The sequence below is a fragment of the Corvus hawaiiensis genome, chromosome 1 (assembly GCF_020740725.1).
Source record: "Corvus hawaiiensis isolate bCorHaw1 chromosome 1, bCorHaw1.pri.cur, whole genome shotgun sequence".
Taxonomy (NCBI): domain Eukaryota; kingdom Metazoa; phylum Chordata; class Aves; order Passeriformes; family Corvidae; genus Corvus; species Corvus hawaiiensis.
The window spans coordinates 96,682,382-96,705,990 of record NC_063213.1 but is presented as its reverse complement, the minus strand read 5'-3'; the positions used below and the strand labels follow the sequence as shown (position 1 = coordinate 96,705,990).

General features: G+C 55.2%; 1 protein-coding gene across 1 annotated transcript; it reads right to left on the bottom strand.

The window, feature by feature from the left end:
- On the bottom strand, window positions 1–23,027 carry PIP4K2B (phosphatidylinositol-5-phosphate 4-kinase type 2 beta). Its single transcript, XM_048318334.1, has 10 exons — window positions 22,832–23,027; window positions 14,464–14,561; window positions 13,161–13,257; window positions 10,410–10,562; window positions 9,273–9,419; window positions 8,935–8,973; window positions 7,644–7,757; window positions 7,123–7,381; window positions 5,548–5,651; window positions 1–4,668 (listed from the first exon to the last, which is right to left on the bottom strand). The coding sequence occupies exons 1-10, from the start codon at window positions 23,009–23,011 to the stop codon at window positions 4,588–4,590; spliced, it is 1,272 nt and encodes a 423-aa protein (XP_048174291.1). The 5' UTR covers window positions 23,012–23,027; the 3' UTR covers window positions 1–4,587.
- Window positions 23,028–23,609: the final 582 nt, after the last annotated feature.

Here is a 23,609-nt window from a genome sequence, read left to right as displayed (position 1 = left end):
TACACAAAGTTTTAATTTTATTTTTGTTTCTCTGGTTGGAGACTCATCTTGTAACATGCATGCATTTCAAAACAGTAACAGTGTCTCAAACTGCTCCTAGCAAACAGACAAGCACAGAGGACTTCAAATTCCTATTTAAAAAACAGCAGTGAAAAAACCTAGAATGTTCTTTTTTTTTTTTTAATTACTTTTTTTAGGGTTTTTTTTTTTTTTTTAGGTTTTAGATTAAACTTAAATTTATTCACTTTTTGCACTGATTAGCCCTGCCCACCCTTTGTGACCTGTGCCTGTGGAATCTGCTCGCTCGACTCCCATCCAGCTGCTTCGGCAGCCCCAGAGCAGCACAATTTTGAGTGGTTTCCACTAAAAACGATGTCCAGCAGCTCTGCCGTCCCTGTTATCCACGGGATTCATCCCAAAGAGCCAGGACAACGGGCAGTAGCTGAGGGGGACACTGAGAGTGGCTCTGCAGGAGCGGGGAGGGCTCTCGGGGTTGGGTTTGGGGCTGTGGCCAGGCCGGGTCTGTGGTGGGGACATCCCCCCCCTGTTGATTTTGGGGGAAAATCCTTCAGCTGGGGGTGAAATTCCAGGTGCAGCTGGAAGGGAGGCATGGAAAAGGACTGCATAGTAGTCATGGATTGGGAGCATCCACCACCACAACCTCCTGAGCACCCTGAGCCTGCCCGCGCTGGGTGATGGCCCCGCGGGAGGCGGCTCGGGAAAGCAGGAATTTCCTCCCAAAAAATCCAAAACCAACAAACCAACCAAAAGAAAGAAAGAAGACTCGAGTGGTTCAGTTTTCCTTGCTGATTGTGCTAATCCAGATTCCAAGCTGGGATTGTTGGGCGTGTGGCCACCCCAGGGCACGGATGGACTCCGTGATCGCGGCTTTCAGGATGAAAGCCAGGCCAGGCAGAGGCGTGGAGGAGGCCGGAGGGAAGGGTCCCCCTGCTCCCTGCTGCCAGCTGGGAACTCCTGGGGATATTCCCCCAAATCCCAAGGCCTCAGCCCAGCTCTGGGAATCTCCTGGGATTCCCTGGAGCCCCCAGTTCCCCGTGGCAGGGAGACTCAGCGGGCTCTGGAGTGGTTTTATTGCACTGCTGGAGCACAGCTGTGTCCCTGCCTTCCCTCTCCCGCTCCCGTTTCGGAGCTGTCTCCACAGGGAAGGTGGAAATGTCGAGTTCAAAGCAGATTTTGAGTTAAAATCCTGACAGATCAGAAAGAGAGAGCCCCTCAGGAATGTGGATCCCGCAGCTCCTTCCTGCCCTCAGGCACTGCGGAGGGGGAGATGCTGCACACTGATTATTTGGAACTCCAGTGGACCAAATTCTTGCTTTTTGTGGCCAAAAAACAAAAAAACAAACAAAAAAAAAAAAATCCTGCATTCTGCTGCAAATCCTGTCAGCCCAGGGGGGTCAGTCAAATGCACTTCAGTGGGAAGTGTTCATGCTAAGGACAGGAATTATTTACATTCAGCAAAACTAGAACTAAATCCACACCAGAAACAGACAACAAACTAGCACGAGCAGTTGTAAAACCAGAATTGAAAGGGCTGGGTTTTCCTTTTTTTGTTTTTTTTTTAAATACTTGAGTTAAAAAAGTGACCTAAAACAAGATTAAAAAAAAAACCTAAAAACAACAACGAAACGAAAAAGAAAACAAACAGAAAGAAAAAGTCCCTTTTAAAAAAAAAAAAATCAAATATTTGCAGCTTCACTTCTTATTCTGGTAAGAAAAAAATACTGTCTGGAAAGAAAAATTAGCATTTTGAACGTAATGCTACTCCTCCAAATGTAAACAATACACCAAAAAATGCTTCTGTTCAACAAAGTTCTGCAGCTGGGTAATACATCATGAAACTGAGAGTGATCCTTTAGTACAGAAATGTGGCACCCGACAGAAGGGGCACAACTGGGGAAGTGCTCAAGGGAAGGATCTTTGTGGGGCTCCCCTGATCAGCTGAGCCAGAAAGAGCCAATTTTGGGGCTGGAGTAAGAAAAATATTCACTGCTCTCCTCAAGCCCTTTTTGTCACAACTTCTGTAAGGATTTCTGCAGGAATTCCCTGGATTTTGAGCCGATTCCTCGTTCATTATTACAGAATTCAGCAAAGGAGATTTTTTTAAGCTTCATTCCCCTTTCTCTGCCTTTGCTGTGCGGTGTCTGCACTTCACCCACACCTCCTCCTCTCTTCCTCCCCCCCTGCTTTTCCTCCTCTTTATTTATTTATTTTTTAAACAGATGGTTTCAAGATAAAACAACTTCCAAGCTACTTTCCCCAAAAGGAGAAGGGCAAACTTACCAGGCCAAAGTTGCAGATTCAATGCAGATTTAAGGAATAAAAAGGGATTGGTGTTTAATTCCTAATTGGCAGTAAACTTAAGTGCTTATTAAGAGCAAAGCAACCAATGTAATGCCCACAAAACGAAGCTGATGATGCCCTCCAAGTCCTCAAGTCCTCCCTGGTTTTTTATTTTTTGTTTTAAAGTTGTTTTTTTAGCTGCATTTGGGTTGTGGCTTTTGCAGCTCCACACTTTAAGACACGAGAGCCTCCAGCCTTCCCACACCACAGGGGCAGCAGAAATTTGTCCCAGGCCAAAGGCAATGACCAAAACTGCTCATATCCCATCAGGAGCCCTAATTTTTCATTTCTCCAAGACTCTATTTACAGTGAACTCGCAGGGGCTTCAATTTTAGCCCCTCCCAAGGTGAGACCTGTGGGGGATTCACGTCACGAATGGGAAATGGGGGAGAGGAAATTAAAAAAACCAAACCCAAACCCCAAGCCCACATTCAGAATCCAGCCCAGAGCCAGAGTTAAGTTCAGGGAAGTTACCAGGATGTGATGAGCACCAGTTACCTCTCAAAAGGACCAAAATTCCACACAGCAAACTGTTACAGCACAGGACAGACATTCCCAACAGCTTATTCCCAAAACAAAGGCATATGTGAAAAACAGTTCCAAGGCAGATAAGCAACATGTTTCAACTGCAAGAGGTTTGTTCAAAACTCTAAATCCTGCTTAAAAAGAGAAAGGAAATTAAAAAAAAAAACAAACCCAAAAAACCAAAAAAACCCAACGAAAACTCCCCAAAACAAAGAACCAGCAAGGTCTGTAACTTTGTGCAGCAGAGCTAACAAAACCCAAAGCGAGTCTGCCAAGCTTGGGAAATGGTTACGAGCGTTCTGGAGACAAAACAGGACCATTGCAGTCACTCCAATCAGTCCCAAATCCTTCAGGGGGCTGCCAAATAAATCTGGTGCAAGAGTTCAACCATTTCCACTCCTTGAGCGTCGCTCCAGAGAGGGGTTTGGAGCAGAGGAGGGTGGCAGCACCCCCAGCTCGAGTCCTGAGTCCTCTGGAGCAGTGGGGCTGCCCCAGGTCCGGCTCCCAGCACTCCCCACTGGCAGCGAGTCCAATTCCTTCGTGTGCAAGTCATATTTTTTTCAAAATAAAAGCCAAAAAAAAAAAAAAAAAAAAACCAACCCAAGCAACCCAGGAACCTCTGTCAGGACACAGATTCAAGTACCTGTTGCAGATGGGGTGGGGAAGGAAGACTGAACAATTAATTAGCTAATTAACACTGGCAGGACTGTGATGGTGACCTCAGAGATGCGGCCATTCCTGACTGAGGTGAAAATCTTATCCCGGATCTACAGGTACCAAAATTGCCTTTTTTTTTAAAATGGTTGGGTTTTTTTTTTTTCCTCTTTTTAGGAAATCTTCCGAGTTGGCCAATTGAAAAGCAAGCCCAGGTCCAAGCACATCGTTAGCTGAGGTTGGTCAATGCCTCTCTCACTTCTCACACTGGTTGTTTTCAGGTTTGAGGAGTTACACCTCTTTTTTTTCCGAGATCATCTTTGGTAGATGTTCATTTCCCCTCGTCTTTCTTGTAAATCAAGTGCAGTTACAAAAAAAAAAAAAAAAGGTTTTTGTCGATTTTTTTTCTTTTTTTTCTCTTTTTTTTTTTTGTTACTTAAATTAACCAAAAAATATAAAGTGTCCCAGTTTGAATTTACCTAAAGTTCAGCGATTCCTCCTTTTATCAGAGTTCTATTTGCCATCCTTGAAATGCTGAGCTATTTTCCTTCCAATTCCTACCGAGAGGGAAATAAAAGGGGTCGTATGGCTGCTAAACAGTCCAATAAAACAACAACAACACCAACACAAAACAAGGAGTGGTTTGTGGAATCAGGCACTGCTTCAACCGTGACCTAGAGCCACCCCTCGGATGCGGTGCCAGCGTCGCAATCCCTCCGGGATCCTCTGCATCCAGAGAGGAGGAAACGTCACTACAAAGAGCAGTGCTGAAACAATGCACTTGGCTCGTTTGAAAAAGCCCTCAAATCTTTAGATCTGGGCACTTCTGTAACATAAAACCCCCACTTTTCCACCTGGGTCAAGCGGGCTGTTGGGAGGGTGCACCCTAAGGATGAGTTTTGTCCGGAGTGCCACGGTGCCACACGCTCCCCTCGCACGCTCACACGCACTCCCACACACACCCCACATGCTGCTACAGTGTCTGTTCAGTGTCACAGGCTGGAGGAGCCCCTCTGCTCGTGGTTCCTGGCTGCAGGCTGAGCACGACTATGTCAGGATGTTGGAGATGAATTCGTTGAAGCGCTTCGAGTACTGCTCGGGGTTCACGGTGGAGATCTCAGCCCCGGCCTGCAGGGGAGACACGGGGGTCAGGGGGGGTAGGGAGGGGTCAGGGCAGCACAGCCCCTGTCTGCTGGGGAGGATCTGTGGGTGAGGGAAAATCCAGCAGGTCTGGAGAGATCCCCAAGGGAAATGATTTTAGCACCGGCTGCGTGTCCAGAGTCAAGGTATTGGGTTTGCTCCTTTGTGGTTTACAGATTTAGGAGCATCAGGAACTCCTGGAGACAAGTCAGGGAGGGTTAGGCTGGATATCAGGAAAAGGTTTTCCACCCAGAGGGTGTCTGAGCACTGGAACAGCTCCCCAGGGAATGGTCCCGGCCCCAAGGCTGCCACAAGTTCAAGGAATGTGTGGACAACACTCCCAGGGATGCACAGGGTGGGGTCGTTGGGATCTGTGCAGGGCCAGGAGTTGCACCCCATGACCCTGATGGGTCCCTTCCACCTCAGCACATCCTGGGATTCCACATGAACCCCCCTGTGCTGGGTGGATGGCTGCACTCATCCTCAGAGGTCCTTTCCAACCGCAGCAATTCCCTGATTCCACGTCTTGCTAAGCTGGGCTTTTGCCAAGCCCTGCTGGGAAGCTCAGGGAGGCTGCCAGGGCACAGGAGTGGCCCCAGGGAAGGGCTGCGTGCCACCCAGTCCGTTCCTGCTCTGTCAGGTGCCTCCAGCACCTCCCAAATGGGGATGGAAGTACAAATTATCCAAAGCAACCAGAGGGAAAACCTTTCTGGGACAGCCTGAGGAGACACTGAGCCAAGTGCTGAGCACAGGCACTGGAGAATTCCCACCCTGGCAGGGAAATCAGCGCCAGGAGACATCACAAGCCCCCCCTGAGATGCTGCAGAGCAGAAGCCCCAGCACCCACCCCCCCCGGGCCAGGCTCACCCCGTGTTTCACTGTTTTGGCAGCGTGTGCAGCTTTCTTCTTGGTGTCATAGGGCGTGAGGATGTCTATGATGGCCATGAAATAAACTTCCTTCCTGGGGGCACCTGCGAGGCAAGAGAGGGGCTCAGACCCCCTGGGCACCCCCAGAAACACCCCTGGGCATCCCCAGCTGCACCCCCCGCCCCAGAAACACCAGGCAGGGCTGGTTTGGGGTAACTCAGAGAGGAAGCAAAGGCAGCTGGAGGCTGCAGAAGGGCGAAGATGACTGGAGCAGCACACCAGAGGCTCTCTGAACGTGCCACCCCTGTCCAAGCATCACTTGTCCCCGCTCCAGCCACCACCAGGGAGTGCCCAGCAAAGCAGAGGCGCTGGGCAGAGACAGCCCTCGCGCTCTGCTGAGCCCGGGACACCTTCCCTGCCCTCCATCCTTCCTCCAGAGCTCCCCACACCTCTCCTGCCCTCCATCCTTCCTCCAGAGCTCCCCACACCTCCCCTGACCTTCACAGCTCCCCCACACCTTCCCTGCCCTCCATCCTTCCTCCAGAGCTCCCCACACCTCCCCTGACCTCCATCCTTCCTCCAGAGCTCCCCCACACCTCCCCTGACCTCCATCCTTCCTCCAGAGCTCCCCACACCTCTCCTGCCCTCCATCCTTCCTCCAGAGCTCCCCACACCTCTCCTGCCCTCCATCCTTCCTCCAGAGCTCCCCACACCTCCCCTGACCTTCACAGCTCCCCCACACCTCTCCTGCCCTCCATCCTTCCTCCAGAGCTCCCCACACCTCCCCTGACCTCCATCCTTCCTCCACAGCTCCCCCACACCTCCCCTGACCTCCATCCTTCCTCCACAGCTCCCCACACCTTCCCTGCCCTCCATCCTTCCTCCAGAGCTGCCCCACACCTCCCCTGACCTCCATCCTTCCTCCACAGCTCCCCACACCTCCCCTGCCCTCCATCCTTCCTCCAGAGCTGCCCCACACCTCCCCTGCCCTCCATCCTTCCTCCACAGCTCCCCCACACCTTCCCTGCCCTCCACAGCTCTTCCTCAGCTCCCCACACCTCCCCTGCCCTCCATCCTTCCTCCAGAGCTGCCCCACACCTCCCCTGCCCTCCGCAGCTCCTCACACCTCCTCTGACCTCCATCCTTCCTCCACAGCTCCCCCACAGCTCCCCCACACCTCCCCTGCCCTCCACAGCTCTTCCTCAGCTCCCCTGACTTCTCCTGCCCTCCATCCTTCCTCCAGAGCTCCCCCACACCTCCCCTGACCTCCATCCTTCCTCCACAGCTCCCCCACACCTCCCCTGACCTCCACAGCTCTCCCACAGCTCCCCTACACCTCCCCTGCCTTCCACTGCTCCTCCAGAGCTCCCCCACACCTCCCCTGCCCTCCACAGCTCTTCCTCAGCTCCCCTGCCCCCCACAGCTCCCCACACCTCTCCTGCCCTCCACTGCTCCTCCAGAGCTTCCCCACAGCTCCCCTGACCTCCACAGCTCCCCACACCTCCCCTGCCCTCCATCCTTCCTCCACAGCTCCCCCACACCCTCCACACCTCCCCCCAGCTGCTCCCCACTCACTTTCGTGGCTTTTCATGGCGTACACATCCACAGAGGGGTCGAACTCCCCGGGCCCAAAGAACCGGGGGTAGTTGAGGAGGTTTCCAGGGCTGTCGGGGGGGGTCCCGTAGGAGGAGATGGGGTTCCCCCCCAGGCCGTCGTTCTCACACTCTTCATCCTCTGCCCGGTCCTCCACTTCCATCTCCTCCTGCTCCGCCCGGTCCACGTCGTGGATGCCCACCAGCAGGCTGTAATCCATGATCTTCAGCTGGGCTAAAAACTGGGAGAAAGGCAGCAGTGAGAAGAGCGGCACCCGCGCGGGATTGGCAGCGCTCAGGCCCTAACCCTGCCTCCCTAAGAAGGGCTGGAGCGAGAGCTAAACCCTCGTGAGACTCCAGAGAAACTACACAGGCCCAGTGCCCTCAGCAGGACCCTGACTGATCCAGGAAGGAGTCGGTTTTGCAGTCACTGCTGCAGCCCCAGAGCCAGCAGTGAGGATGCGGTGACGGGAGACAGAGCAGAGCTGTCCCCCAGGAAACTACCTCCACGTCCCGCTTCAGCTTTTCAAGGAAGTTCTTTTTACTCTCTTCTCCAACATGCAGCTTCTGACCCTCATTCAAGAAGTCGTTGTCCTTGAACGTTGGGAGATCCTTGGCCTGCAACAAAAAGCCTGAGGTCAAATCCCCCAGCCTGCTCGCAGGGGAGGGCTGGCACACGGAGCCGGCAGCAGCTGGGTGTGGATGGAACAGCCTCTGGTCACTCTGGGCTCTTTGGCTGCCCAAAGTCCACTGAGGATGGAAATGGCATCAGGCAGAGCACAAGAAGTGTCAGGGAATCCATGGGTTCAGCTGGACCTACAGGGAAGCTCGAGGGAGTCGTGGAGCAAGTGAGTTTTAGAACTGCCAGGCTGAGAGCTGCTCCAAGCAGCTGCCAGAATTGAAAAGAAATGAATTTTCTTGGCTTGTGACTGCAGGGGGAAAGGGGTGAAAAAAAAAAAAAAAAATCTCTCCCCTAAAGATTTGAGGAAAAAATGAACCCCACTGATCTTTGAGGAATCTGCTTGCAGCAGGCCCTGAGGATTTCTGGGGATATGGAAGAATTCCCAGTTGTGCCTCTGGGAATTCAATTATTTAGAGCAACACAGGAGCGGGTGGTGGCTTTGTGATCCCACATGAACAGTCCAACTGCATGAGCCAGGGAACTGTGGGACCTTGGGGCTGGTGATGCCAGAGGATTTGGGGCAGATGGGAGCTCCCTGGCTCCTGGCTGAGATCTCCTTTCAGGGCAGGCTGGAGTAGACTCCAAACCTGAAAATCCTCCGTGCAAAACATGCAACACCACGAGCCACTGCTGTGACCTCCACAGGAATTTCAAGGCAGCATCACAGAAGTTCTGCAGGGGAAGGAGGCTGAGTCCTAAATCCCCCCCACTGGCACCAGAAGCCAGGTTTAGGAACATGCCAAGGATCTGAGAGGAGCTGCTCCGGTTTAGAGAAGCTTCTGTTGGCAAATCTCCCTGTGGCCTGCCTCAGGGTGGTACTCAGGGGGTGCTGTGAGGAAACCCTTCCATAGGGACAGCCCTGCTCTAATGTAGGGTTTGGGACTGCTGGGATCGTCCCCAGGGAGTGCCCCCTACTCCTGGCAGTGCCACCACAATGGAGCAGGGCAGGCAGAACCAGCTCCTCCTGTTCCAGAGCACAGCCTGAAAGGGGGGACAGGAACAGGGTGAGCTCAGGGCCTGGTAAACACCCCTTTGGAAAAGGGGAGTCAGCTGGATCCCATCTGCTTCCAACCACTGGGAGAAAGCAAAGGCTGGCCAGGGATGGCTCCATACCTTCTCTTTATCACTTGCTTCCCTGGATACTGTTGAGCCCTGATTAAGAAAAAAAGAGAAAATCTCATTAGTGCACTGTGGGGTCATATTCCCAATGCATTCATTGGCACCACTTAAATTTCTCCATGCAGGAAAACAGTGAAAAAGCATTTTTAAAATGAGTGCTCAACCCCTTTTTCATGATCTCCTGGGATGGGGGAATGGACCAACACTGAAGCTCCATCCACAGCCCCCCAAAAGCTGATCCCCTGAGCAAAACCCAAAGGCCACCAAGGAGGGGTTCCCAGAAGTGACTCCCACCGTTCTGGAGGAGCTCCCAGCCTCCCCCAGGGCCTCACCTTCAGGTCATACTTCCTGTGCACGGTCAGCCTGTGGCTGAACACGTTCCTGGTGACCACCATGTAGGTCTCCACGCCGTCCACGGTGAGCCGGTACATGCCCAGGAACTGGGGCAGGAGGGTGTTCCCGTGGCACTCCACGATGAACTGCAGGGAGCAGGGAAGGGAGGGCAGGGAAAGAGCTCTGTCACACAAACCCCATCCCTGACAGGCCACGAGACACTGCAGCAAAGCCACCTGACACCAGTGTGAAAGGAAAGGAGGATTGCAACAGCTCTGGGGTCTCAGGAAAGGAGTGAGAATGGTGGGAACCTTCCAGCCCTGAGCTGGGACACAGCACCCCATTCCCTGATCCAGGGAGTGCCACCCTGCCCCTGGCAGGGGGTGGAGCTGGGTGATCTCCAAGGTTCCTCCAGCCCAGTCCTGGCATTCTGTCACTGTGTGTGTGTGCCCAGCCAGCTGTGCACTGGCACTGCCCAATCCTGGCATTCTGTCACTCTGTGTGCCCAGCCAGCTGTGCACTGGCACTGCCCAATCCTGGCATTCTGTCACTCTGTGTGCCCAGCCAGCTGTGACAGGCCAGCTGTGCACTGGCACTGCCCAGTCCTGGCATTCTGTCACTGTGTGTGCGTGCCCAGCCAGCTGTGCACTGGCACTGCCCAATCCTGGCATTCTGTCACTCTGTGTGCCCAGCCAGCTGTGCACTGGCACTGCCCAACTTCACTTCTCGTGGTGACCTCAGTGTGCCTGGAACTCAGGGCCTGTTAAACACCCCCTGCTCCATACCCCTGCAGAGCAGATGGGCTGGCACAAAACGTGGACCAGAACATTTCCAGCTGTTCCATTTGGCCCCTCCCTTCCCTGCTCCTCCCCAGCCCCTCTGGAAAGTCTGATGCAATGAATTAGGAGCTCTCAGGTACCAGGCATCCCAAACTGATCAATGCAAGGGCCACGGCGAGCTGGGAAGGGGCTCAGCACCACAAACACACAGCTGCTGGGTTATATTTGTCCCTCAGACCCTAAGGAACTGCTTTTTTCCTCAAAACCTCCGTGCAAGCTCTGCCAGCTGCGAATCCAAGCTCCAGACCCCCAGCAAATCCCAAGGTGTGCACGAGGGGGGCTCCAGACTCACCGTACCTGGTGGTACTTCTTGAGGATGTTGTGCATCTCCGCCACGTCCTCGCTGGACACGGCCTTGATGACGAACCTCCTGTCGTAGGTGGTGAGGAAGCGGGCACCGCAGCGGCCCTGGCTGTCGCTGTTCACCGGGGCACTGCGTGTCACCGAGTTCTGGGGGACAGACACAGCGTGGAGAGGGGCTGGCAGGAGCTGCCACCTCCCTGAGCAGCCCTGGGAAGCAGGGCCAGCTCCTCAGGACAAGCTCAGAGCACCCCTCTGCCTGTGAACACCCTGAGCAGCCCTGGGAAGCAGGGCCAGCTCCTCAGGACACCCAGAGCACCCACTCTGCCCATCCCTGAGCAGCCCTGGGAAGCAGGGCCAGCTCCTCAGGACACCCAGAGCACCCACTCTGCCTGTGAACACCCTGAGCAGCCCTGGGAAGCAAGGCCAGCTCCTCAGGACAAGCTCAGAGCACCCCTCTGCCTGTGAACACCAAGTTTGGCACTGCTGAGGGTAAAACTCAATTGTTTAAAAATCTGGATGTGGTTTTAGGGCTTCCACCTGGCCCTGGCAGGTTTTACTCCAACACCTGGAGGATGTTTCTGGAAAGTATTTTTTACTAAAGGGTTTTTAAGGATGTGGGATACACAGGCCAAGAGGTCTCAGCATTTCCTCCCAGGGATTTCAGAATAGCCAGGATATTTCTAAGGTTTAAGGAAAACCAGAACAAAACAACTGGAATGGCCTGTTGGCTCTTCCATCAAAGAGCAGTTTAGTCTGGCCAAAGTCTCAGTGTTTGGGAATTCTTCACAGGCCATCCTCCACCAAAAGCCACCCTCAGGCTCCACTCTTCCTACCCCTGGACGTCCAAGATGAGTATAAATAGCTTGGTTGTGCTTCTGACAACCAGCAGCATCTGCCTTTAGATCCCTGTCTCCACCCTTAGCAACCAGACAGTGCAGCAGGGCTGGAAAATCCCAGGAAAACTGCAGAGCAGGGATCAATTCCCTGAGCCACAGCACGAGCTCTTTGTTCTGCTGCCTCTCCCCAGGTAGCTGGGCTTGCTGCGAGCTCCTCCCTCAGTCACAGGCACTGCTCCTCACACCTCAGGCCGAGCTGTCACCTGTCTGTCCCCTCCACCTCCCAGCTCCTGCCCAGAAGTCACCTTATCAACCAACAACCTCTCACCAGCTGCTCCTTATCACAGATGGGGAGGGCTCTGAAACACAGCAGCACCAATACCTGCACAGGGATCTCCTAGCACTGTGTTTTCCAACATCTCAGGGCTGGACATTGTGTTTCAGGCTGGATTATTTATTTTTTTTTTTAGGTGACAGTGGCACTGCTGTGTCCTCCTCCCTCAGCTCTGGCAGCAGAGGGAGTCTGCAGCAGAGCCTGCTCTGAGAGAGAGAGAGATTTACCACGTCATGCTGCAAGTGAGCCGAGAGGTTTCCTTTCAGAACGAAGCATTTAAAGCTTTTAAAACTTTAATGAAGCAGGGGAAAAACTCTGCTGCTGCCAACAGCTTTAGAAAGCATCAGGAAAATAAAGGCAAACAGAAAAATCCCCTTTGCTTCTCGCTGACATTTGCAAAGGGGTCTGTGCCAGGCAGTTTAATCAGCCCTCACCTCAAAACCACAGAGCTTTTCTTCTGGAGCTGGGAAGCAGAAATCGTGACCACACGGAGCATTACCAAACTCACAGCCCTTCGGCTGCCTCCGTTCCCTTCCTGTCACTCCCACCTCTCCCACAGTTGGGCTGTTAAATTCAGCGGCCTGGCTCCATTCCCACTCGAGCCATCGCATTTCACCCACCTGAATTTAGCTCAATTCATGTTTTCTGTTCCAGCTGGACACTTTTAAAGCCAAACCAGCCTGAAGCAATCCCTCAGAACAACAGAGGGAGGGTAAATGACAAACCAGGTACTGAGAGCGTGGGTCACACCTGGGGAGGGCGTGATCACAAAGGGGTGTGACAGTGGCACAAAGGGAAGGAATTTGGGATCAGCGGGAACAGCCCCGCTCCCAGCAGCTCTCCCCACCACAGTGGGAGCACGTGGAGCGAGCAGGGAGCCTGCAGCACTCCCCCACGTGCCTCTGCAGCCAGAGGATTGCAGGGGATGCCCCTGGCACCGTGCCCAGCGGGTTCAGCTCCCTGACACCCGGCCTGCCCAGGGCCACGCAGCCACCACGGCCTCCCTGGCTCTGCTCTGTGAGATCTCCCAGCAGCTGCTGCCTCTCCTCATCTCCTCGTGCTGTGTGAGGAAGGGCAGTCCTGCTGCAGCAGCCAGAGCTGAGACATCTCCCTCTGCCTGGAGCTGAGCCCAGCAGTGCTAACAACACACCACGGCTCTCCTCTCCAAGAAAATCAGACCCTCTGGCATTAGGGGATGAATCCCAAAGCAGAAGCCACCTTGATGCACCCAATTCAACACCACACGCTTGGCTGAAAGCAGCTGAAATTCATCTGAATCTGGACAAATGTGACAGACCCGTTTTCCCTGCAGATATTCCACACTGGATCATTGATATCCTCCAGCTCCTGCCTGTCCACAGCCATGTGTGCCCCCTGTTTGATGCCCTGGGAACAGGGAGCATTTTCTCCTCCTATTGCCCAGTGCTTGGCACAGCAAGATCCACTCCACTGCTGGAGTGGAAGCACTCAAACCACGATTATAAACCCAGAAAAGCTGCTGGTAGCAATGTTTGCATCAGGGTTTGTTCTGTCCTAGGAAAGGTGTCAGGAGGGCAGGAAGAGAAGAGAGGATACCTGGTAATCTTGGTCATCGATCCCAAATCTTTCCCGGAGGTTCCGGAACACCAGTGGACAATATTCCTTGAATTTAAAGCGGCTGGGCAGGTTTTCCCTAGGGCAAGGCAGAGAAGAGATTTGTGTGCAGTGATCAGCCTGTAAAATCCAATTCCACGTTGACTCCCACTTCCCTGCCAGGCCCTCAGGACATCCCAGGGCCTCGCTCTCCCCTCGTTAGGGCAGCTCATTTGTTTGGATGCCCACAAAAATCCATCTCTCCACAGAAATTCTGCAGGATGCACACTACCAGGCTGCTTGGATGATTAGTGTGGAGATTGCCTGTCTGCCAGAACAATCCCCTCTGTCACAAGCCCAGATCTGAGGGAATCATCTCTGCCTGTGCCCCTCCTCTGTGGCTTTGTTCCGGCAGTCACGCAGCTGGCCCTGCACACGCTGTCACCACGCTGCAGGAAAAGCTGAAGGGGTGGGCTCCGGGTTCAGATCACATCAGATCAGTAAAAGAAAGGTCACCACACCACAAACCATCCCAGCCAGAGCACCCAGGAGAGCGGGGATCAGCTCCAGCCTGGCTCTGCTGCCCCCGGGCACAGGACAGGGGGACACAGTGACAGCACCCCTGTCACTGAGGGAGGCTGCATCTGCTCCCTCCCACAGCCCTGAGCCTGCCCAGGGGGGAGAAGCAGAGTTTGGCCCTGCTTGGACACAGTGGGAGAATTTGGCAGCTCCTCCTCAATGAGAAATTCACAGCGACACGTGGGGAACTCAGATCTCCGGAGGAGAAGGGGAAGAGCGGATCCCGCACGCTGTACGTGCCAGGGAAGCCAAACTTTCCAATCACACTCCCACTCTGCAAAGCTGATCCCTGTGAAACTTGGGGAAAACAAAGGATTAATCAGGGAGTGCTGCAGCCCTGCACACGCAGAGCCGGGGTGGAGAAGGCAGCTCTGAGCACCAGCCACAACCACGACTCCAAAAGGGCTTCCAAAAATGGATCTTTTGGGAAAAGGAGACAGGGATAACTCCAGAGAGACCCCGTGGGCCAGGGGAACAGCACAGCTGCAGAGCTGCCAGCTGTGAACAGTTTTCATCCTTCCAAGGATGGAAACCAAGCCACCACAGAGCATCTCAGGGACAGACTGACCCCACCACATCTTGTCCAGGGGTGTGGAGCTTGTGTCCAGCCACGCCACGTCCTCCTGGCATTCCAGCTGGGAACAATCCAGAAGGCCTCCCCCAGGCCAGTCTGCCTCACAGCACACAGAGCTCTGCCTACAGAGAGGCAGGGAAGCACCTCACTTACTTGTTGAATAGATGATTGTCCACCTTAATCTTACTGTAGGCTTTAAAGTCATCGGGCATTAGCATGACGGGGACAGGAACATTGCTGAGCTCATTGATCTGCAAGAGAAAGGAGAAGGAGACTCAAACCCCACGTCCCACTGGCCTCCAGGGACTGTCAGGGGACTTGCAGGGATGCCAAACACGCCAGGGGCCGGTTTTGGGGCACCACAGAACACTGTGGTGACAGGCCACAGCAGTTCCATGATGTGGTGAATCCTCCCGAGCCAGCCTCTGCTCCTTCCTCCTTTCCCCTTCCACCGACCATCCAAGACACAGCTGAGAGCCCAGACAAACCCACAGGCCAAGAACCAGCAGATTTGATGTTCTAACTAAACCACCTCGTTGAGAAAATGTTCCAATTTCTTAATTATTTCTGCTACAAACCACGATGACCAAAGCCTTCGGTGCAGCCCAGCCCAGCTCCCCAGGGATGCTGTTTCCATGCTCGCTGTCTCCTGTTGCTCCCATCCCACCTTCTCTGGAGGGATGAGTCACTCCACTAGATTGTTTTTGCTCCTTAGTCATGTGTGGCAGCCACAGGAACACGGGGAAGCAGAAGAATGAATGTTCAGCTACTATTGTACAGGCGGGCTCGTGCTGCAGCACCCAGCAGTGGCAGCGTTAATAATAATAATAATAATAATAATAATAATGAAAATAAAATAATAACAATAAAAATCCACCTCTGGACTGTGTCTGGCTGTCCTGCTCCAGTCACTGGAGTCACTGACAAGGCTGTGCCAGAATCAAGAGCAGGTCAAGAGGTTTCTGAGCTGCCTTTTCTGAGGACAGCCCCGGTGTCATTCCCTCCCAGGGACTCCATGCAGTCCCATCTCACTGAACTCCTGGTAACAGCCTGGATTTAGGAAGCAATTTCACTCCAGCTCCGTTCCCATGACTGCTGTGCCAAGCAGGTAACGCAGAGAGGGAGGCAGACAAGGCTGGCAACAGCGGGGTTTGGCTGTGAGTCAGCTCTGGGGGCTGTCCCCAACACCAAAACCTCCAGCAGGTCAAGTGACTTCCAGCACACTTGGAAAGCTGCTGGAAAACTTCCCTGCTGGCTGGGAGCAGGGGCCGGGCTCAGGAAAGGGATCCAGCTGTGGGATTCCCCATTCCCTGCGTGCAGCAGGACACAAAACTCCGCCCAAACTGCTGCCACATCCCCGCTCAGCTCCGCAGGGGCCACGGGGGTTCAGCCCTGGGGACGTGCCGGGAGCTAATTCCATGAAGCCCGTGTTTATCCCACCCTTTCTCCATCGTTACCACGAAAAACCAGACCAGATTTAACACACGTCAGACTGGGAAGAAAGACACATCCCCAGTGCCAGGAGGGAAGATGGCTATTTTCAGAGACAGCCATCCCACACAACAGATAAGCGGGAAGCGAAGCGGCCACGGCTGCTGGAGAGAGCGGAGATGGAGCTGTGCAAAGCCCTGCCCTGCACTCCCCTCACAGCAGCATCCAGCTCTGCCACAAAACCCTCTGGGATGTATGGAAAACATTGCACAGATGAATGAATAAATAATGGCACACATCCCCCACCGGCAGCAATCCCAGCGCGGGGAGAGGCCGACGCTCCCCGTGTTCAGCTGACAGCTCAATCCTGCGCAGAGCAGCTCCCTGAGCCACAGGGGAGGGAAAAGGGAGCGGACTCCAGGTGAGGAAGGGATCTCCCAGCTCGCAGCCACTGCAGGGAGCTGCCATCAGAGTCCCACGCAGAGATTTCCCCCCAGGGCGAGGAGAAAACAACTCATTCTGTACCGAGACAGAGGCGCTGCCTCCAGCCACTAATTATTGCTGCTGTCTACCAGGAGGGGAAGCCCGACAGCACAGCTCCTGCCACACGCCTGCTCCCATCCCAGCCTGCTCCCAGCCCTCTTCCCGGCGTGGGGAAGGCACAAACAAGCCATTATCAGCTCCTTGCCGAGCGGAGGAAGGGTGCTGACGGCTGAGAGGGAACAGCGATTCGGAGGCTGCCTCCTCGCTGGCAGGAATTCAGACACAAGTGTTCCGAGGCGTCTCTGGGTGCCCTGGTTTCTGCCACACCACGAACCTCAAAGCGAGCGTGGCACCTGTTGCGAGGCTCCTGAGTGGCAGAAATGGTGCACCAGGATACCTCGGGCTCGTTTCAGAGGTGCCCCCATTCCTCCCAAGATAAAACAGCCCCCCCCAAAAAATCCCCGCTGTGGAAGCCTTTGTCCCCCTTCCAGCAGAGCTGGATGCTTTGGGATTCCAGCTCTGGAAGAGACACAGAGAAGGGAGAGGGTTGTGCTGGGCACCAAGATGTGGATGAGGGCAGGATTTGGCCATTTCTAGTGCCAGCACTGCCCACCTGCCCTCCCCCGAGGCACTGGGCCTCTGCTGCTGACACCAGCGTGGAAGAAAACATGGATTTGTTTAGTTGAGTTTAGTTTAGTTGCTATGTTGGGATTTTTGTATTTTTTTGTTGTTTAAGCGCCGCGTGCTCCCACAGTACCACCCATGCCTGACACTTTCCCAAGGGAGAGAGGAATGAAAAGCCCCCATACCGCCTTGGGAAAGGGATATCCCAACCCCTCCCTCCTCACAGCACAACCCTCAGCAACCAGTCCCCCTTCCCCAGGATTATCCAGCCGAGCGGAACACGAGGAGCTCCAAAGGAAAGCCTCGGCCAGCAGCACCCATCACCTCTCCAGAGGGATCCTCTCCTCAGGCTTATCCCGGGGGAATCTGAGCAGCCTCCCGAGGGAGCAACGTGACTAACGCCTGGCACATGTTTGCTCTCTCACCTTCTCCCCGGGGAGAGGCGTGGAGTAGGAGATTAAATATAGCAGTGTGTGTCCCGGGGTATTTATGCTCCACGAGGCAAGGTCACAGCAAGGTGCCCGGCAGGGAAGTGCTCAGCAACCCCTGCCTCCCGGGGAGCACATCCCAGGGCTCTGTCTCCCAAAATGAGGCTTCTTCCAGCTGGAGGAAGTACCAGGATCTCTGGGGATGTGGGAGCAGGGAGATGCTGGATGTGGTTCTGGAGGAGGCAGGGACAGAGGGCAGAGGTGCAGCAGCACCACAAGCACACACCTGGGCCCTCACGGGCTGTTTTGGGCATCCCAGCCCCTGCAGGGCACAGCTCCAGCAGGCCGTGCCCGGGGCAGTGCCACAGCTCTGCCACTGAGGCTGCAGAGGTCCCTGAAGGGGGGAAAGAACGAAGTGGGGAAAGAACGGCTCATTTGGAGCCCAGGGAGTGATTGGCCTCCACACCCAGAGCAATGCTGGGTTCCCGGAAGGCTTCCAGCTTTTCATCCCTGATCTGCCCTCGAATCCACGTCACTTTTCAGCCCTGATCTGCCCTCGAATCCACGTCACTTTTCAGCCCTGATCTGCCCTCAAATCCATGTCACTTTTCAGCCCTGATCTGCCCTCAAATCCACTTCACTTTTCAGCCCTTTTTTGCCCAGTCCTCTCCTGCCCAGAGTTCTCCATTTCCCCAGCGCAGACACCTGAGAGGGACCAGCCCAGGCTGAGAGCACCACCAAAAAGTGCTTTTTGTCTCTGCCATCTGCGTTTTGCAGAGATAAGGCTCCAGTCCTGCCCCTCCCAGGCCAGACACAGCGGGAGTGGCACTGCCAGAGCCTCCCAAAGGGCTCGGACACACCCCGGGGGCTCTCCGCATTTAAAACCGAGGCACATTTCAGACAAACCCACTGACACCTTCAGCAGGAGCGCTGAGAGGGAAGCACTTCCCGTTTCTCCGCTGGTTTTGCCACGTCTTGGGAACAAAGGAGCAATTCCCGAGCAGGTCAGGCAGCCCCAGGTGTCCAGAGTGACTCCACAAGGACAGAGGGGAGGCAGCAGATCAAAGCAGCCCCAATCCCAGAGGTGCAGAGGGAAAAGCAGGTGGATGCCAATAAGGATCAGGGCTTGGAGCAAGAGCAGGAGATGAGGAGGGAAAACCTCATCCTCAGGCAGCACAATCCAGAGCTGCAAAAACACCTCCTTCCCCTCTCTCTGTCAAGCTTTTACTTCCTGGTCACTGGAATTCTTCAGCAACACCACTCAGGACTCTGGGTTGATGATTTGTCCTCGCCACCAAAGCCAATTCCTTTTCCAATCAGAGCCACATCAATATTCCGTGTCATTCAGGGACAGCTGTTGGGATGAACGGGCCAGGCATAATTTTGTTTCAAAACCTGACTGTAGCCTCAAAGTGGCAATTAGCATCAGTAAATTGATGGGAAAATGTGATTTGTTTACTAACAAGATCCAGCTGACGGAGTGTGTGAGCCCCCACTCTCCAGGATTCTTTGCGACAGGAATTTGCTCAGGAAAATAAAGATACTTTGTTCCCCTCAAAGCCTTTCAATCAGGCATCTCCAAGCACTTGGTGAGCATTAGTTAAACTTCATTATGCTCCGGGGAAGGAGGTAAAAGACACATGGGAAAATCACTTCAGCGTGGAGACAAACCCACAGCTGCAGCAAAACTTCGCTGCTGCTTAACACACAACAGCAACTGGGTGATGGTTTGAGGAAAAAACCCCGTTTTCCATGAATTAGAGCATGATTAATCAGTATCCATGCTAACAACCCCCCATGAAACGCGAGGGAAGAGGGAGTCTTGTAGCCAAGAATTCCTCTGGGGACACCAGGATGCTTTAAGAGGGGGAAAAAAGCATCCCCTGGTGACAGCAAACCCACGTCTTCCTGAACAAAGTACTTGGAAAGGACTCCTGGCTGCGTCCCAGGAATCAGGCAGTGCCCCCAGTCCTGTCAGCCTCAGGGTCACTGGGAAGCATCCATCCTCCCAGTCCTCCCACAGGTGGGCAGAGGTGACGCTTCCCTTGATCCAAAAAAAGCTGAGGAATGGGAATGTTCAACAACCAACCCATGGCCACACCAGTCAGCGGCAGAGCATGGAAACGAGCAGAGAAAGGAGCCCCATTCTCCCCGCTGACCCACCCAGGAAAACCCTCTTTTCTCTGCCAGAAAGGAAAAGGGCTCCTGGAATGTGGATTTGAACAGAGCTCCTGGATGAGCAGGTCGGGAGCCAGGGCCTCGGTCATTGCAGGGGCTGGCACGGCTGTGGCCATATGCTGCTCTCTCCAGAGGTCAATTAGAGCCAGAGCTGGGAAGGACAGATCCAGGCTGCTCCCACTGTGCCAGGACCAACTGATGGGATTTGAGTGTTTGATACGTGGCAGATGCTGCTCTGGCTACAATTAACATGGCAACACCAAACCCAAGGCTGCGGAGCGCGGAGCTGCAAATCCCAACGTTGCTGTTTCCCTGGAATACTAACGAGCTGGGCTCTGTGCTGCCTGGCTCTGCTCCTAAAGGGCCTGGGAGATGGCTGCTGCTCCTCCAGCCAGGAACTGGAGCCTCTGGAGCTGCCTCGGGCAGGATCCACACAGCCAACAGATCTTGCCGTTCCCACAAAAATGGGGTGTTGATGCCTTGCCCCTGTCAGCAGCCAGAGCCTCTGGAATCTTTTCCAGCTGAGGAACTGGCACCTGGAGGAGCAGCATCATCCCAGCCCTACAAACACAGATCCGCAGTCACCTCCCCAACCTCCCCGGGATCCCAGTGCCTTCCATCAGCAGCACCTTACAACCGTTTCCATGGTTCCCAGAGCATCACACAACGCTGTGTTCATCTCTTTGGCTGGGAGATAGCTGCTCCCTTCCAGAAGCATCCCAACTTTCCCCATCCCGTGCACATGGATCCTACCCCAGGCATGGAAAACACACCTGGAGCACCAGCCATGGAGCACCACACACGTACCCAACCCCCAGGAGCTGCAGCTCCTCTCCCAGTGCCATGACAACGGCGAGAGAAGCTTCCCCAGGAACCATCTCCACGTCTGCTGGATTCAGTGCCTGACAGAACACTTGGAAATCAAGGCTGAGCCTCTGTGGCTCCACTCTCACACAAGTTCTCCCCTCCCCTCCATGGTTTTCTGGTCCAAAATTCAGTTGTTTGACTCATACCACCCACATCTGGCCCCGCTCACAGCGGCCCCACCCTGATCCCGATCCCAACCCTGGCTGGGGACCACCGGGACCCGTTCTTTAAACACCCCAAAGTGGTGTTCCAAAAAGCAGCTCCTGTTCTTGGGCTGCTCCTGCTGCTCTCCAGAGCCAGCCCTGCCCCAGCTGCTCGCCAGCCTGTTTAAGGCTCTTGCCAGACTGGGAGACTGGACCCAGGGGGATTTCTTCAGCACGTTGCATAAAATGGTTGTTTGTTTGATTTGTCCGTGAAAAAGTTCATCCCAGATCTGAGCCATTCTGACAGGATCTTCCTGGCACAGCCCTGGGCTTGTGCTGAGAGCTGTTTTCCCCTCCTCCCACTGCAAGGATCCCAGGGCAGAACTCCATGGACACAGCCCAGAGCCTCCTCACTCACTCACCCCTCCTTGTCCAACGCCAAATATTAAACAGCCCCCCCAAAAGATTTCCAACAAAGCTTAAAGGTATTCCCGACATTATTTCCAAACCCATCAGCTGGAGGCACGTGAATTCCAACTCCCACCGAAGCAGGGCACCGAGATCATCTCCCAGCCACAGCCCAGGATGAGCAGCTGCTCGTGGTGAGTCAAGGGAGCCCCCTCAGCTCCCAGCCCAGTCACAGCGGCCACCAAACCCTCGCCCCAACGCAGAGAGGTGGAGGGATTTACTGGGAAATCCTAAACGCCTTCCCAAGGGTCAGGAGGTCACAGCTGAACTTTTCTCACCCCCTTTCCCAGCCCCTCAGGACGCGGGCGCTCCTTTCCTGGCAGCAATTTCTTCCTAATACTCATCCGATATAATCTCATTACCAGCTTAGTGTCAGCCTGCCTTCCTCCCTTTGCCCAAATATCTCACAGCCAAGTGCTCCCAAAGTTACACTGTCCTGATCCAGGGCCTCAAATCCCTGCCAGGCTCCTACTGCCCAGACAGCTACAACAAAGAAAAACACACAAAAAAAAAAACCCAACCCAAAAAAGGTCAATTTCCAGCAAGCAACACCCGTCCCTGTGAGGCCACGAATGAAACGTGGAAAAATCCCACGATTTCCATTTCTTCAGGGCTGCTAATGGCACCACTGATCAAAGGCTGATTAAACTCATTATCCTGCTTCCTGGGCAAGGCTGGGAGCACTTGGAACATCCTTTGCCTCAAAGACAGCACGATGCTGAACCACATTTGGATGCTTTCACTCCAGCCAGGCAGGCCAGGAATGCAAGGCGGATTTTTTTTTTTTTTTTTCCCCTTGTTATTTGTTTTGGAAAAAAAATAAGCCCGAATCCCTTTCACTCTCTAGGAAACATCCACTAATCCACTGGAGAAATAGGTGTGTCTGAGCCTTAAAAGTGGATTAATTGAGGAAGGGATGAGGCTTCTGGGTTCTTTGACCACCAAGAACAGCACCCAGCACCCACATCCAAGAATCAATGCTCGTGCCTGCCGTCATAAACCAGGGAGAAGTTTCCAGAGAAAACACAGGGATGGGTTTTAGGAATTACCAAAGGAGGCGGATCAGAGCTGAGGCACCACTGACATTCCCAAGGGACCTTCTCACAACCTGTTCCCAGAGGAACTGAGGCCAAGAGGACACACATGGCCTGAGTCCCGGAATCAAAGGAGACAAACCTGGGGCCAAACCCCTCATTTGTGGGGGATGGAGATAGGGGACACACCAATGTCCAAGTGAGGCACAGGACTGTCTCCTCGGGGCTGTGACACAGGGAAATCCCTCACTGGGACAGCCACAGCGACTGCCCTGGGTGGAAACCCGGGGGCTGGGACAGGGGACAGGGCTGTGGGTGCCAAATTCGCGTCCTCAGGGCCCCCTCAGTGCCAGAGGGGGGATTGTACCACAGCAACATCACCCGAAAGAGCATCACTCCCCCTGCCCAGTCCTGGGAAAAAGGGTGCTGGAAAAGGCGTCGGGGCTGGGGGTGTGGGGGCACAGGGACGTGTCTGGGAGGGACACCCCAACCTAGGGGGTCCCCAAACTGCCTGGGGAAGGATACCCAGGAGAAAGGGACCACAGAGCCCAGGGAGGGGCTGGGTCAGGGATGCGATGGAGAGGCAGGGAAGGCTGGGATTCAGCGGGGAACAGAGTGCGGGGGGAGAAAGCTGCTGTGGAAAGGAGGGAAACGGCCCAGCCTGAGAGGGAGCGGGGAAGGGTCCGATCTGGGGTGGGGGGCTCGGGCACTCGCTGAGGGGCAGGGCGGGGGCTGAGGAGGACGAGGGGGGATGAGGGGGACGAGGCCCCGCTGCCGGGGTGCTGTGAGGGGCCCACTCCCGGCTCTGAGGGGCGGGGGTTTGGGGTGGTGGGGGGGGGGGGGGGCCCACGCCGCCCGCTCTCACCGTGTGGTTCGCCCCCCACATGAGGACGCTGAGCAGCGGCTCCGAGGCCCGGAATAGCTTCACCTTCTGGCATACGAAGTGTTTCTTCTTGGTCTTGGTCTTGCTGGCGCTGAGGGCCGAGCCCACCGCGGCCACGGCGCCCGCCGCCGTCCCCGCGGCCCCCGCGCAATTCGCGGCCATGGCGGACCCGACCGACCCCCTCCCCGCGCCCCCCTACCAGCGCCTCCGCATGGTTCCGCCCGGCCCGGCACGCCCCCCCCCCCTCCCGCAGTGGTACCGCCCGGCCCCGGCAGCCCCGGCCCGTTAAGCTTCCCCCTCGCCGTCCCTACCCCCCACCCCCCCCCGCCGCCGCCGCGGTGGTTCGGTCCCTGCCCCCCCCCCCCCGCCCGCCCCCGCGGTGGTTCGCTCCGCCGCGGCCGGCCGAGCCCGCTCCGGCCCCGCGCCGAGGAGGCGCCAAGATGGCGGCGGGCTGAGGGGGTGGGGAGCGGGAGGTGCCATGTCCCGCCCGAGCGGGGGGAGTCGCGGGCGCTGGCGGCGGGAGAGCTCCGGCTCGGCCTGCGGCAGGAGCGGGTGGAGCCGCGGCACGCATTGGGCTGTGAGAGGGAGCAACGGAGAGGTGTAACGGACGGAGAATGAGACAGAGGGGGAAAAAAGCCTCCTCCCCCTCCTTCTCTTGCCGGAGATGGTCTCGCCCAGTCGGCGTGACGCGCCCGCCAGGGCCACGCCCCGCTGGGAACGGACCAATCAGCAGCGAGGCGGCTGGAATTATGAATGGGCT

Bases quoted from the DNA above. Each gene is read 5' to 3' on its own strand.
- PIP4K2B (XM_048318334.1), bottom strand. From the start codon at position 23,011: ATGGCCGCGAATTGCGCGGGGGCCGCGGGGACGGCGGCGGGCGCCGTG. The intron at 13,258-14,463 runs GTAAGTGAGGTG...GCCTTGCCCTAG, and splicing joins GACAATCATCTATTCAACAA to GGAAAACCTGCCCAGCCGCT. The intron at 5,652-7,122 runs GTGAGTGGGGAG...CTTGCCTCGCAG, and splicing joins CGCCATGAAAAGCCACGAAA to GTGCCCCCAGGAAGGAAGTT.